Source organism: Engystomops pustulosus, chromosome 4 (genome assembly GCF_040894005.1).
Source record: "Engystomops pustulosus chromosome 4, aEngPut4.maternal, whole genome shotgun sequence".
Classification (NCBI taxonomy): Eukaryota; Metazoa; Chordata; class Amphibia; order Anura; family Leptodactylidae; genus Engystomops; species Engystomops pustulosus.
This window is the reverse complement of record NC_092414.1, coordinates 57,622,169-57,637,251: the sequence shown is the minus strand read 5'-3', so window position 1 is coordinate 57,637,251 and position 15,083 is coordinate 57,622,169. Positions and strand designations below refer to the sequence as shown.

The following is a 15,083-nucleotide window of genomic DNA, read 5'->3' as shown; positions in this document are numbered from 1 at the left end:
TTTGATTTTATTTTTGATTTGATATTTATTTTTTTTAATTGTCCCACTAGGCGACTTTTATACTGGGGATACCTTGATCCCTTATACAATATTATATAATACTTATATTGTGTGTGTGTACATATAATTATACAATACTTCTGTACTGCAAAGTATTGTATCTGTCAATCTTTTACTGACAGTGTGTTTATTAGACCCATTCTCAGACTGGGCCTAACAGGCCACCATACATCTTCATCAGACCTCTGGCTGGCAACCCCCAGGCACCCCACGATGGGGCGCCGGGGGAGTGACCCTGTTCCCTCTGTCTCTTCCCTTAGTTCCCACGATCGTACTTGATTGCGTCAGTTAAAGGGGTTGTCTACTTTCAGCAAATATTTGGTTTTGTATAAGGAAATATTTGGCTTTGTATAAGGAAAAGTTATACAAGTTTCCAATATACTTTCTGTATCAAATCCTCAGTTTTCTAGATCTCTGCTTGCTGCCCTGCTATAGAATGCTCTTTGTTTACTACCAGTGGCTAGAAATCTGTCCATGTGATGGACATGCAGGTGCACAAACTGTTATTATCACAGAGTGTAATAGGAGCTGTCTATGGCGGAGCAGGGAGCGTATTGTTTCCTCGCCCTGGATCTTGGTTTGGCGCATGCTCTTGGAGCCCTCCTTATTATCTGGCTCAGTTTCCGACATATTTCTTGGAGCGTTTAGTTACGCTGTAAGAGGAATGATAATTAAAGATACCATTTTATTAGCTTATGTTTTGCAAAGCAATAACTAAAATCTTGGAGTTAATATTGTGGAAATGAGATGAAACCCCCTTATTTTACAGAACACAGCGCATCCAGTAGTTCTTCTTTGTATTGTGAATTGTATGAAACATTTGATGAATGCAGCAGCTCCTCTTCTGAAGTCCTTGAAGGTCAGTATGAACATGTTAGCGCCAAAATAGTGCTGGCACACTGAACTTTAGTTAAAATGAGAGATACATTGCTGAAAAAAGTATACATTTTGTGTTTTTTTTCCCCTCTTATTAACCCCAAATAGACGATTCACAGATTGATGCTGGGGAGACTGTGTTTGGTCAAGGAATAGAGGGCAATAAAAATTCTACACTCATGGAGATCAGCAGAGCACAAGCAATCAGTGAGATGACGGGACCTTTTAATATTTCTGAAATTAGTAAGTACTGTCTCCTTGAAATCTACTATTCTAAATCTGTGGTAATCTTATATTTGTTATCTATGGCCTCCTTCCTTATCAAATCAACTTTTATAATTATGCTAATGAGTCAGAAGGGCTCTGGGGGTGTTACCAAAGCCCCTCTCTGCTGTAGTGTCACGGGCTGTTACCTTGTCCCAAAGAGGGTCCTGGTTTATTCTGTTTAATTTTGAGGATGGATCTCCTTTTAATGTCATTTAACATTTATGACTTTGAGCAAAAGTACCAACCATGAAAGTGTGGATCTGTCCATGCATTATAGAAGACAGCTCTCCTATGAATGAAACAAAGTAGAAAAGTTTAACAAATCAGCTTAAGGCCTGTTACAAATGAACATGTGCAGCCTGTGTAAACATTTCGTTTGGTGGCAGGATCCCACGGGCTACATACAGAGCAGAGGACGGGAATATATACCAAAATATAATGTAAGGACATTACCTCTGCCAGCCAAACAGCTGCGCCAAAACTGTTATACCAACTCATTTGCATATTCCTTTATTTTTATTTAAAAAAAAAAAAAGCCACTAACCGCTAAATGAAGAACAGATCCTGTTCTGGGGTGTAAGTATTCTTGAATTAAAACCACAAAATCCATGTTGTTGATTTCCTCTCAAGGGAAGGTGTGTCCAGAAAACCAACTTTTTTTTTTCTTTCCTTTTATTGGTGTGGGAATGGGGATTATTGTTATTCTGAGATTTATGGAATGAATTTTAAAAAAATATTTGGTAAAGTTACAGTACATGTTTATTTGTAATCAGGCTTTCATGGCAAAAAATTTTTGTCACTATTTAATTTTAAAAAGTACAATATTCTTAAATTCTCACTTGAAAGTAGAATGTTACTTTTAATTCTGCTGGGATCTCTGTAGCAGTCATCTCAATTACATCTCAAAGGAGACGGGTCTAAATCAAATAGAATACAGTACAATACACTTCTATAGAAAACATCGCACAGAGAATGACTAGGAAACTCTCCATAGTCTAGTGGTGGCAAACCTATGGCACGGCTGCCAGAGCGGGCACCTAAAGCCCTCTCTGTGGGCACCCAGGCCATTACCCCTACAGAGAGCTTGCTGGACAAGGCTTTCTCGTGCAGTCCAAGGAAGCCCAGCATGTGCCACACAAAGTGCTATTTTAAAGTATCACATCCTTGGCTCCCTGAGGAGAAGGTGAGGATAGGCTTGGATTATCATTTGAGATGCTGCATCGGGTCTCGTCTCCTGATTCTTCCTGTTCAGGAAGGCCTGGATGGATCAATTTCTCCACCTTCTTTCTAATGTATTGGTGTCGTTGATTGAAAGCTGTGACAGGGCAGAGTAGTTAAAAATACGTTACTTCTTAAATTCCCATGTTGGCAGGTTGCAATAGATAAGGTCTATAAAAGGTTCGCCATCACTTCTCTAGTCCATTAATGTCTAATGAGGCTGCTGTAAAGCATTTCAGGAACATAAAATCCTTCTGGTGACATCCCTGAACTTTTGGCAGGTCAGTGGTCAAGCTGTAACCTGGACTCATTACTGAGTGTGAGCCTCAGAAGTGCTGGAAACTGCTAAGGCCACATGACCGATGGCTCAAGCAGTATGTGAGGCTTAACCAGGGTGAGTACAATATAGGTCACCCTATTAAGGGATTGGACTGACCCAGTTTAAGTTTGGTAATTGTGGTCAACCCTATTACCGAATTAGAAGACCCCCTAGTTACAAATGGACCTCTCTGGCTACTGTGACCTCTGGTGAAGCTCGCTGGATACTTTACTCTAGTCCCAGGCTACATTGATCAGCTATAAGGTGTCTGTAATGAAGTGTGATTCATAATCCTTGGTCCCATCACAGCACAAAATTTTGAAAATCCAATTGTCAATTGGGCCAAAAGAAATTTTTAATGGAGTTAGTTATTCCGACTTGCATACAAATTCAACTTAACAACTAACCTAAAGAATCTATCTTGCCACGAAACCTGAGTGCTGCCGGTTATGATGATGGGAACTTGCCCTTAGGCTGCATTCACACATCTGGTGCACTGAAGAGGTGAGCGCTGCTCATCCATATAAAATAGAGCCGCAATGTCGTTTTTTGCAGCCACAGCTCAGAACGGTGAGCACCATAGACGCCTGTAGGGGATGTATATATCTGGCTGCAAATTTGTTTTTTAAGAAAGGTTATCAATGTTTGTTTTTATGTAGGCCCTGTATATGAAGATTGCGTCAGTGAATCCAAAGCAAGGTAATTTTTTTTCTTTGTAATACTATAGAATTTTTTTTTATCTTTTACAGATTCAAACGGTGTGGCTGTGAGTTATAGACCTGGAGATATATAGTTAAATACTAAGTGGGGACAATGTGCTACGTCAATGTCTTTAGTTTGTATCTCTGGTTCTATAGTTCAGTGAACCCCATAATGGAAAATATTGCCCATTTTGTAAGGCATAAGAATTGGAATAAAATGATAAAAGGTTGTACGTTCTCCAATAGTAAATATTGGAATAATGGCAATGAAAACGTTCGCTCATCCTGCAAAAAATTACATACCACGCTGTATGTACGTGCTATGTTATTAAAGGTTATTAGCATTGGAACATGGTTAACCCCATAGCGCAATAAGACGTACCCTTATGTCTTGCTGCGCATGGAGGAGTATGAAGAGGGCTCACGGGCTGAGCCCTCTTCATACTCACCGGGCATTTGCTTCATAATGAAGCAAACACCCGTCGCTAACACCCGCGATCGGGCGTGGGCGCCGTCATCTTGGCTCAGATCGTCACTCCCCGTGACGTCACCGGGGAGCAGCGATCCGTTGTCACACAAAGATCCGAGGCTGTCATGATCGAGGCTATCTATTACAATGTGCGATCTGCACATTGTAATAGATGGTATGCAAAATCCCCATATACTGCCATACTGTAGTATGGCAGTGTATGGTAGGATCAATCAGACAACCTAGGGTTAAAGTACCCTAGGGAGTCTGAAAAATAGTAAAAAAAATTAATAAAAAAAAGTAAAAAAAATATATATATTTATTAAAAAAACATAAAAATTCAAATCACCCCCCTTTCCCTAGAACTGATATAAATATAAATAAACAGTAAAAATCCTAAACACATTAGGTATCGCCGCGTCCGAAAATGCCCGATCTATGAAAATATAATAACCGTTTTTCACTGCGTTTTACCCCGTAGCGGAAAATAGCGCCCGAAGTCGCAAATTGCATTTTTTAGCCATTTTGAAAAATAGAAAAAAATTCTATAAAAAGTGATCAAAAGGTCGCACAGTCCTAAAAATAAAAGCATTGAAAACGTCATCAGAAGTTATAGATTTTTGAAGGTGGGGAGTGAAAAATAAAAACGCAAAGACGAAAAAGGGCCTGGCCCTTAAGGGGTTAAAGGAAGAGCAAAAAATAAAAAGATCTGGATGTCACTTTTAATTGTATGAGCAATGCAGCCCCATTGCTTTGTGCCAAGCACATTTCCCATTTGTTTTAAAGTGGTTACTATGGATGTTTGATGTATGTGTATTAACATGTCTGTGGTGGTAAAATATTACATTATAAAGGGGCAATCGGTAATTGCCATTCAACTCAATTTCTTAAACTTCATTTTTTTTCTTTTTAGCCATTTAAATCATCCGCAATTTTTTGACCCGGCCTCTATTTTAGTTCCAGGTAACAATGGATTTTGGGTGAATATGTAAAAATGATGTCAAACGTTACAAAATAATTTTTGTAGAAACTATTTCCTCTGTATATAGAGCCCTCTGTATATGGATATCAGCTTGTTACTAATAATGCCACCACCTTCAACCAACCTGGGTAAGGATCCTCTGCCACCAAATTACTACAGACCCATCTCCCTATCACATGTTAAAGGGAATCTACCATGAGGAATATCTTTTTGGAAAGATTCCCCATGGTACATTACCTGTCCCTGCAGCAGCTGCATCCTGTTAACAAATTCTTGGATGCAACTACTGCAAAAGTTTAATCCTTAAATGTACAAATTTATTTCAGAGGCTACTGGGGGCATGGAGTAGCCACAGACAGCTTCGGGGGCAAAGGCTACTCCACGCCCCCAGTAGCGACTACGACCCGCCTCTACACTCTACAGCCCATAAATCTGACAAGTCTCTGGCAGCAAGCGCAGTAGCTCCTCTTCCACTGCCTTTGGGCTCATGCTGCTAGAGAGCTACTGCGCATATGCAGAGTTTCCCCGCTGCTGGTGCGTCACTGGAAGACGGATGGGAGTTACTGCGCAAATGCAGAGCTCAATTACTGCTGGAGACTAACTGGAAAAACGGGTCAGAGCGTGTAGAAGCGGTTCGTAGTGGCTACTAGGGGCGTGGCATATTCTTCACCCCCAGAGCTGTTTGAGGCTACTCTACGCCCCCCCCCCCCCAGTAGCCTTTGAAAGGAACTTTTATATTTAAGAATAAATCTTTATTTCTGCATTAGCTGCATCAAAGAAGGCATCTGCTACAGGGACAACAGGGAATCTACCATGGGGTTTATTTCCAAAAGTAGATTCCCTATGGTAGATTTCCTTTAAGGTCTAGGTGAAGGTATTGGTGTGGAGGCTCTGCTTCTTGATTTACAACTCCCAATGGATAATCCCAGATGTAGAATTATCTGTCCCCTGGATGGGGCAAAAGACTTTGAACTAAGGTGCATTTATTAGGATAGGAGTGGGACTTGGTGTACTTGTGCGAGATCTCACTGAACACAGCACAGACACTCTGTTCTGAGAAGAGCAATAGAAAGCTTCTGGTTAGATATTACAGGAGAGGTGATTGGCTGCAGAGTGGGTTCACTGCAGAGATCAAAGAATACAGCAGTTCGTGCAGACACCCCATCCTCTTCAGTGCTCCAAGTGCAGCTACAATCCTGGAATGTAAATGCATTTTTGATAGTCTGCTGCTACTAACAATGAATTGGTTAAACCGATATCAAACGCTGATACCAAAGGATTTGTGTGGTCAAATTACAGGTAGACTCACTTTTGAATTTCATTCTCAGTTGCACATATGCTGCTGTTTAATTTTTTTTGTATTGATTTTGCAATACAGGACTCATTAGGGAAGCGTCACTTCCAGAAGAAAGTCAAAGGTACCAGAATTCATTATACCATTGTGTAGTATGTTTTATTGCTCCACCGCCAGGCAGACCAGGCTAATTCAGATACCGGGAAAGACAGACATTCAAAAACAAAAGTACAAGGTACACAGTGTATAAGGACAGGTGTAGGTAAGGTGGCCCACCCAAAAAGCTTCAAATACCACAGTAATGGTGTACTGCCACAACGCCCTCAATATATGCTATCCATATATATATATATATAGGAAAAGTATGCAGGCCCAAACAATGAAACAACTGATGGGCATGAGGAAGTTGTATATGAGTCATATATGGATGTATAGGTCAAAAAGTTCCCTCAAAGGTCTCATAAAAAAAAAGCACGTAACCCATAGGAGGAAATGGCCCCCAATGAACATATCAGGCACTAGGCGCACCCCACACCTTATATAGAATTGGGGGTAGAATATTTACATGTAATGGCTCCATATAGGGTTGTACTTGCCACTTAGATGCCTGTTGTTGTTTTCTTTACACTATTTACTTTACGATTTAAGTGAAATTGAATGGACACCGAGGTGACACCAAACGTGTATTTTCTTTATCGATATGAAACCATTTTTCTAATGAAAAGGGATGTTGCTATATGACAATTTGATGGCTGTTAAAATAATTTGGTTTAATATATATGCGAAAACCTAAACTTACAAGCATAGGGCAAGAGGGGAAATGACCTTTATGTATGGCAGATCTGAGGGCTATTGGAGGCACCATTTTGTATGGTGACTTTAAACATAGATAGCAGAGCTGTTAAATGCTGGACCCCAGCTAACTTGATATTAGAGACCATTCCTAAAGGCGCATCGGCAAAATAAAAAACCTCACTAGGACCCATTCAGCATATTTCAAGGGTCTTTTCATTCTAAAAATATTGATAACTTATCCAAAGATCCTCAGTATCTGATTGGGAGTCAACTGATGGCCCACAGAATGGATCAGGAAGCAGCACCAACATGTGGTCAGACTAGGTTACTGCTGATGTCCTTCCAATCATTCAAATAGGAACTTAGAAGCAGTGATTTGCTTTGTAACATATAGGCAGTAATGGTAAATCTAATCCACTGTTTCTCATCACTACACAATGGGGCTTATTTACTAAGGGTCCGCGGCCGCACATTCAACAGATATTCCGACGTTTTTGGGGATTGCGCCGCTGGGGCAAGTATTTAACGGGGGAGTTTGGTGATCGGACTTTGGCACAGCAGCGCTGAATTTTATGCAACAGAAATCGGGGGGTTTGTCGTCGGCTGATCCGACTGATTTGGACTGAGCACGGGATTTAACTTGAAAATTGTGACGCAAGACAATGCACTTACATACATTGGGAAGAAGGTGAACTCTGGCGGACCTGAGCAGGGAAGCGACATATGCAGGAAATCGGGCGCACAATCTGAGTGAATCGTGGCACAGTGCATTGTGGACGGATAATGCACTTTCGGGGATCGCAACAGGCCAGGTAAGTAAATGTATCCACTTTTCTAAAACAAGGAAATCTTTCTTCATTTTTAGGAGGACGGACCATCCTGTGGACTGTGCATCAGCTTCTACGTTCATATTGGGTACTTTTTCAGTTTTTTATTTGTGCTATGTTTTCCTACAAATAATTCCCTGCTTAAATACTATAGCATATTCCTCTATAGTGTTTGGATTGTCAAGTATTGAGGACTTCCCTTTTAGCCACCTATCCATCAGTTCAGACCTGTCATTGTTTTTGCTTTTTCAGCAGCTACTAGAGGTTTTTTTTTAAAATATGGTGTATATATATTTGTCATATTGTTTTATCTGTATCTAGGAAAACCAGTATACAAAATTAGGAAGAATGACTTGTATGGCCAAAACCAACCAAGACCTTGTGGTAACACAACATCAGAAGCAAAGGTATTTCCACAAGTGTGAGGATTAGTGCCGGTCTGGTTCTGTTTTGCATTGAAGCCACTTGGGGGATATTGTGGCCTCATGCCACCAAAATGAAACCGTAGATTCTCAGAAATAACTTCACTCCCGCAGAAATGTGGTATATCTCTAAGTCTCTGTCACTACTGTATGCTGCCCACAATAGGGCAGGATAATGCCTGACAGTTTCTCTTTAAGCAAGGTCTGGCATCAAACCAAAGAAACACAGAAGGCAGTGGCATCAGGCAGTGGTCTTTGCTAGGAGTGAGATTAAGGCCTAAGGGGCATGTGTTCAACTGGACTAGATGCCTGGCACAGCACATGACTGGGTAGAGTCACCCCTCCCCTCTCCATGTAAAGCTAGGTGGACGCTTGACTTGGTCACTGTGTTGCGAGACGTGTACTTACTGCACAATAACCGGTTTCCATAGACTTCTATGAAGGCTGTTATCTGGCCGCAAACTGTAAGCCATATAACGGGCCCCCTGCGATTTCCCGTTGTGACACCGGTTCAGTTTTTGACTTCGCTCCTTTGCTGCTTGCCCTGACCTGTTGCTACGTCTTGGACTTTGATCCTGTCCTGCCCGTCCTGACCTCCTGCCTGTCACCCAAGGTCTTAGTTGGTGATAGGCAGGAGGTCTGGACGGGCAGCACAGGATCAAAGTCCAAGATGTAGCAACGGGTCAGGGCAAGCAGCAAAGGAGCGAAGTCAAAAACTGAACCGGAGTCACAACGGGAAATCGCTGAAACGGCGCAAGGCACAGCTTTCTCTAAGGCACGAAGATCCGGCAGGGTTTGCAGGAAGAGGCAGGCTTATATAGAATTTTGCTCCCCGTGCCTGTTCAGTAACTCATTGAAGCCATACAAATACAGCTCAGCTTGAATGCTGTCACGTGGAGCTCCAGAATGAGGTAAGTATAATTTTTATTATTTTAAATTGCGAGCACAGAGGGACTTGGGTAAAGGGCGATTTGGGACATTAAAGCACAGGTCCATAAGGACCAATGGATAGTTAAGGGTCTTAAATTGCCTTGACAGTCCATAGGAGCAGTGGGTTATGTGACCTTGTGGGAGACTGCTTATAGACTTCCTGTGTTTTCCCATGTCCTGCTGGCTTCCTGAGGATAAAAGGGGGTGTCCAATTAATACTGCCTTGATGTTAAAAACTTCCATATCAGTGGTTGCAAGGACATCTGAACCCTGATCCAACCACTGAGAGAGTGGTTTTCACGGAGGGACATGCATATAGTAATGCCTGCACGCACCCTTTATCCTCTGGAAGCCAACAGGACATTACTAGGAAATCACAAGTCTGCTCCCAGTGGGTCACGTGGGCTAATTTAAAAAATCAGGCTTGATCCTAAGACCCTAAAATGGGCAATTTTTTTTTTAATATTTTCTTATTTGCTGTGTTCTTTCATTTCAGATCTCTGTTGCTACTGCCCCCTTAGAAGTCCCAGTTAACAGAGGGAGTCACATTTTTGGCCACACGAGAGAACCTATCTCCAACCCAAGGCGACCACAAAAAACAGTAAGTGGTCCCCGGTAGCTGACGTTACATAACATGGCTACTAATCCTTAATACACTTCAGTGACCCATCTCTACAGACAGAAAATGCTGTAGTCTGTGTTTGTATGTCTTGTATGTCTCGGTTGCATGTACTGTAAGTAATAACCCTATCTAACTCATGTAGTGTCTGTCTAATTCGTGTAGTGGAATTGTCCCCCCAAACCTGTACAAAGGACCATGAAAAGGGTGCATTTTTGTGATCCACTGACAACAGAAATACCATACATTGATGTAAGTAATCAGTAAAATACAAACCATTTTAAGGGGGGTTTCATGTTTGCCATATTGCTTTATTATTTACATTATGCTTTCCAAATCACCATCAAAGTTCAAAAACCTTGTATAGCTCATCTTGTAACTTTTCCAGATGTAACTTCCCTGGTTTTTCAGTGATCCAAGAGTATATGTATGCAAATGAGCTTATTAGTGCACCAGGGTATGTCTGCTGCAGCAGTGCAAAAAATAAAAGGCGCCACCTGCCGCCATGGCAACACCACTGTGGCGCCTAAAAGATAATACACATAAAGATTAATATTGAGATCCCAAACTGATCTCTGGGAAGTATAAAGTTATGAGCTTATAAAGTGTCATGCACAACTTTGTTTTTACTTTTCGGATGATTTGGGAGCATGTAGATTCCCATTACAGGGCTTGTATGTTTTTTCCTGTTCTGTATATACAGCTGTATGTTTGGCAAATGATGGATGGTTAACAGAATGCACCTCCCACTGGTTCTGGATACTGCACATATATACGCCGGCATATGGTTCACAACCGTATACAACACATAAGCATCCTATATTTAATACATTCCCATAGACTTCTATGAGGCATACGGAACAGAAATACATGAGAAAATAGGACCTGCTCTCAATTTTTAACATCTCAAACGGTACGGTGCACAATACAGCCAATGAAATGGATGGCCGTATTGCCCATTGAAATGAATGCGGCATATGCTACACTTGTATACGTCTGTTTTCATACGTTCGTGTGCATGTCTGATCAACGTAGGATCTGATACTTGGACCTCCACCGATAACGAAAATCGGGAACACATTCTCAATACTTGAATGAAGCTGCAGTATTAGTGTCAGGAATTGGCTTGAACAGAGCTTATCAAATTCTGGCACCCCTGTTACATTTGATGCAGGATGTAGGTAGGATGCACTAGCGACCTGACACTTCATTCAGTTGGTGAGAAGTGTTGGAAATCTAAGAGCAGCACAGAGCTGATGCTCACTGCCCTGAGAGATTTCTGCCACATATTGGGATAGGAGCGCAGAAGGAGCATGGAGACAGGTTACTTGTGCTTCATTTACATAAATATATAAAAGTTCACTTTATAAGTAAAAAATTGGGGCAGGGCAATATATAAACATCAGATTTTCTTCAACCTGCTGATGTAAAAATATCAGAAACCACCTCTTCATCTTGCTACATAATGGGGCTGGGCGTCAAGCCCTCCACCCTCAAAATACGGAACCGCTCCCAAACATATTCAATACCATATAAGAAAAAGAGGAGCCACTCAGTTCTCAAATATAAAATTAAATAGAAATTTTATTCAATTAACATATTAAAACAAAATTAATTACAATGGATGTTAATGGAAGAATTCCAATAGTATGGTCCGAGTTAGCTGCCCACCTCACTAACACAAAAGGGGTATATCCACCAAAAAAGTAACACCTAGCACAATTGTTGTCTTTATGTAATCTCCAAAGTGCATAGATCCCAATTGGGATGCACCCAATAACTGAAGTTAATACATTTGGTGGAAATAAGAGTAAAAGACCAGTGTCTTACCCATAATGTGGTGTGGCAGGAGAAGCTCTCGGACACCCCAACGCGTGTTTCGCCCACGCTTCCTCGGGGTACGAACTTATATATTTACCTAACCGGATGAACGTCACTAGCGCATGCGCATCGAACAATTCTCCGGCATGCCGGGAGCTAGTGCGCACGCTCGGAGTCCGACAGCGCTATCAGATCTCCGGTCATGTGCAAGGACGTCACAGGGGGATGCCAGCCGGCCGGAGACATCTACTGCGCATGCGCCCATTCATCCGGGAGGCTGCCAAAATAATGAGGAAGGAGAAACTGGGGAAAAATGAGGGGGAATAAAGGAAAGGAGGAAAAAGGAGGGCCGCGGAAGAATTAATGATGATGAGGAAACTAGTAACAATTTACATACATATATCAAGGTAAGACATGTTGGGAAGTATGTGTAGCCCAAAGTGGAGTCACAAATATTATGTTTTTATAAATATATTTTTCTGTGGCTATTTATATATATATCTCATATAAAGTGCAGGAAACCAATAAGTACTATCAAAATATGATATAAATTTCTATACCTAAAGTGCAAAAATATTCATATAAATAAAGTGCAATATTCCAAACATACAAACAATTATTGAAAGTGCATATACATGTATTTCCATTATATATTTAACATGAAGAGAAGGGGTAATAATCCCCCTATCTTCTCCAGAAAAAAGTGCTAATAATAGTGCAAACATAAACATGTTACCTTCCCTCTCATGACACTGTATGATTTCATATTTTCTATCTATATTAGAAGGAGGATATTCTATTTACAATAAAGTGCTACATTTTACAAATACATCATAATCTCTCCCGACAGTAAACTATTTACTAAGCATATTAGGGCTTGTGATTTTGTAATATATTTCTTTACCCGCACATATTTATATATTTATACATTCTTTATGGTACAATTGTTTTCTGGACCTGATGAAGAAAGCTGCCCGCCCTCGAAAAGCATTGTCTTTGATAAAACAGAAAAAGCACTGCTTGATTTTATGATCCATTTACCTATCCGGTCCAAGGCGGATCTGGACGCCATTGGATGCTGCAGCTTACAGAGGGATCTGAGAATCCCACTACATATACCTACACCCTCCGATATTTACTTATCCGTTTACCTGTGTTGCCTTTGGGGCTATTAATTGCGCTGTGAGCATTTTTGTATATTTGTAGTCGTATAGCTGCCATTCGGCATCCTCTATTACAGTCAGTAATAGTACGTCCACAGTGTACTGCAATCCTGTGTTTAAATTGCAGAAAAATAATTCCATGTTGTGAAGTCATTTATTGGAAAGCACATTTGGCCCATTCTTGGACCTTTTATAGCAGCTTGGTGTTTGTCTTGCAGCCTCCTGACAGTCCTACAGGTTCATGTACAGGTCCTGTGTTATCAGTGCCTCCAACACTGGTAAGTAACATTACCTTGCTGCCTCCAAGCAATGTGGAAGAGGTGGTATATTTGTCGTCCTCCAGCTTTGCTTGTGCTCACTTACACTTTGATATATAATGAAGCTTCTGAAGCTGTGTGTCTTTTATCTTCTGAATAGGCGGAGGTATCTGCAATTTTGAAAGACATAAGCACTAATACGAGTGAGATGTTTCTCCACCATCCTATGCTGCGTTTGATAGAGAAGTCTGGTAAAAGATATTTCTAAGGTCAGTTTTATCCACCTCACAGTGGAAAACGATTAGGGAATTTACTGTTGTTTAAAATGTTTTCATTGAATAGAAATACAATTCTGATCATATAGCAAGGCAGGCAAATTTCTGCTTGGTTGTCCTGCTGAAGGGTGCCCCTTCCCTTGGCATGTCTACATACAGCTACAACACTTTATTGCCTCTTCCCCTTGCGATGCGCTGCTGCCAGACAAGAGACGGGGACCTGTTGATAACCAGTAGCTTCATCATTCGGTTTCTGAAATCCCCATCAGGGGACAAGCACATTTACATTAAACATACATGCCTTCTAAGCCTGTATAGAGATTGCTCATGGGCTGGCCGATCACAGCAATTAACCTGTAAGGTGCCACGGTCGAGTCGTGGCACATGGGTGCTGCATATTGATACCACTGCTGCTTTTCCTTGCGGTCAAGTTCAAAGAAACTTGTCCATCTTTCATGGATGTCCTAGAAACCTACCGTATATACTTATTTTTAAAGGCCATTCAGTTGATCAGTCCTTACCTGAAGAATGGTATCTATGAAGAAATCTGTATTATTGGAAGGATCTAGTGTAAGATTGAATCCTTAGTGTCTGGCTGTAGACTATACATTGTTTTCTTTTTATTCTAGGTGTATAATCTGAGGAGCCTAGGATATTGATGGATGAGTTCAATATATGCTACAAGATCATGCTGAAATTGAATATATAATATATACAGGAGTCTGTTTTTTGATGGAGTTGGGTTCTGGTACATATAGAAAAGAATGTGTCCATCTAAAGTTGTCTTTTCAGATATAATAAGACTTGCCAGAAGAATCCCTACTTATTCTAAAAATGATGCGATCCTACCATGCTATGGAGCTGTGATTACTTAAAGGGGTGTTCTAGGCAAAAGCTAGACCTATCCACATAGGTGATCTGAGCCTGGAGATCCCTTTCGATCAGCTTTTTCACATCATTACACTTGTGGTGTAGCAGCCATCGTGATGCACTACTTCAGCAGGGAAACCACTTTACTACAAACAGGGCCGTCTGCTGTATCCTGAAACTATAGAATACATGAATGCAAACGCCCTGTGTAGTCTTTCCCTTTCCAGAAACCCAGCCATGATTTACTTAGTGTGGTCATGTTCTCTTCTGGTGCATGCAGCGTCCTGTCCACAGGGAGGAAACCATGGCTGGGTTTATGAAAATTCTTGCATCTTTGGTTGTATAATATGAGATTTCTGCTGATGTGGCCCTGGCTGCCACCAGTAAGACCGTTGGAGCAAAACGTCAAAACACAGAAAAACTATTGGTTCAAAGAAACATATTCATGCAATGTTTTTTTACTCTAAAAATGTATGTGCAGGCCTCGGATACCAACCGCAGTCCCATGTGTCATGAGCGCTGCTCACACATTGATGACCATACAAAAGCCTGGAATCCAGGGTCATGTGCATCAGCCCATAGACTTAAATGTGGACATGTGATAGGCGGTGGAACAACATCTAGCACACGCACTATATATATATATATAAATAGATCTATATTTGATTCGCATGAGAGACCTGTACATGACACAGCTGGCACTACAGACTCTTTGTTAGATAGGTAAATACCACGGGACTAGACCCAGTTAAAAAGGTCTTCTCCCCTAGACGGTATGACTCTGAAAGAATTGTGGATTGTTACTATTTATTGCATGAGAAATACTATTTATGAAATAAGAAATACCAATATGAAGAATATTGTTGTAAAGATTGTTGTATTTTATTGCATCTTTTCACTAAAGGGTAAGAAAAATTA

At 41.0% G+C, this 15,083-nt stretch overlaps 1 protein-coding gene across 3 annotated transcripts in view; it reads left to right on the top strand.

Moving 5' to 3' along the window:
- Positions 1 to 15,083, top strand: part of LOC140126470 (uncharacterized) — a 26,479-nt gene extending 11,396 nt beyond the window's left edge. For 2 of the 3 annotated variants that reach the window (XM_072145973.1, XM_072145975.1), the window contains exons 6-17: positions 830 to 919; positions 1,045 to 1,179; positions 3,400 to 3,439; positions 4,824 to 4,873; positions 6,271 to 6,310; positions 7,847 to 7,896; positions 8,130 to 8,215; positions 9,657 to 9,761; positions 9,945 to 10,031; positions 12,982 to 13,041; positions 13,181 to 13,289; positions 13,925 to 15,083. In XM_072145973.1, the coding sequence (XP_072002074.1) occupies positions 830 to 919; positions 1,045 to 1,179; positions 3,400 to 3,439; positions 4,824 to 4,873; positions 6,271 to 6,310; positions 7,847 to 7,896; positions 8,130 to 8,215; positions 9,657 to 9,761; positions 9,945 to 10,031; positions 12,982 to 13,041; positions 13,181 to 13,288 (851 nt within the window). In that variant the 3' untranslated portion in view covers position 13,289; positions 13,925 to 15,083. The remainder of the gene's footprint in view (positions 1 to 829; positions 920 to 1,044; positions 1,180 to 3,399; positions 3,440 to 4,823; positions 4,874 to 6,270; positions 6,311 to 7,846; positions 7,897 to 8,129; positions 8,216 to 9,656; positions 9,762 to 9,944; positions 10,032 to 12,981; positions 13,042 to 13,180; positions 13,290 to 13,924) is intronic. The other variant, XM_072145974.1, reaches the window with a different exon arrangement.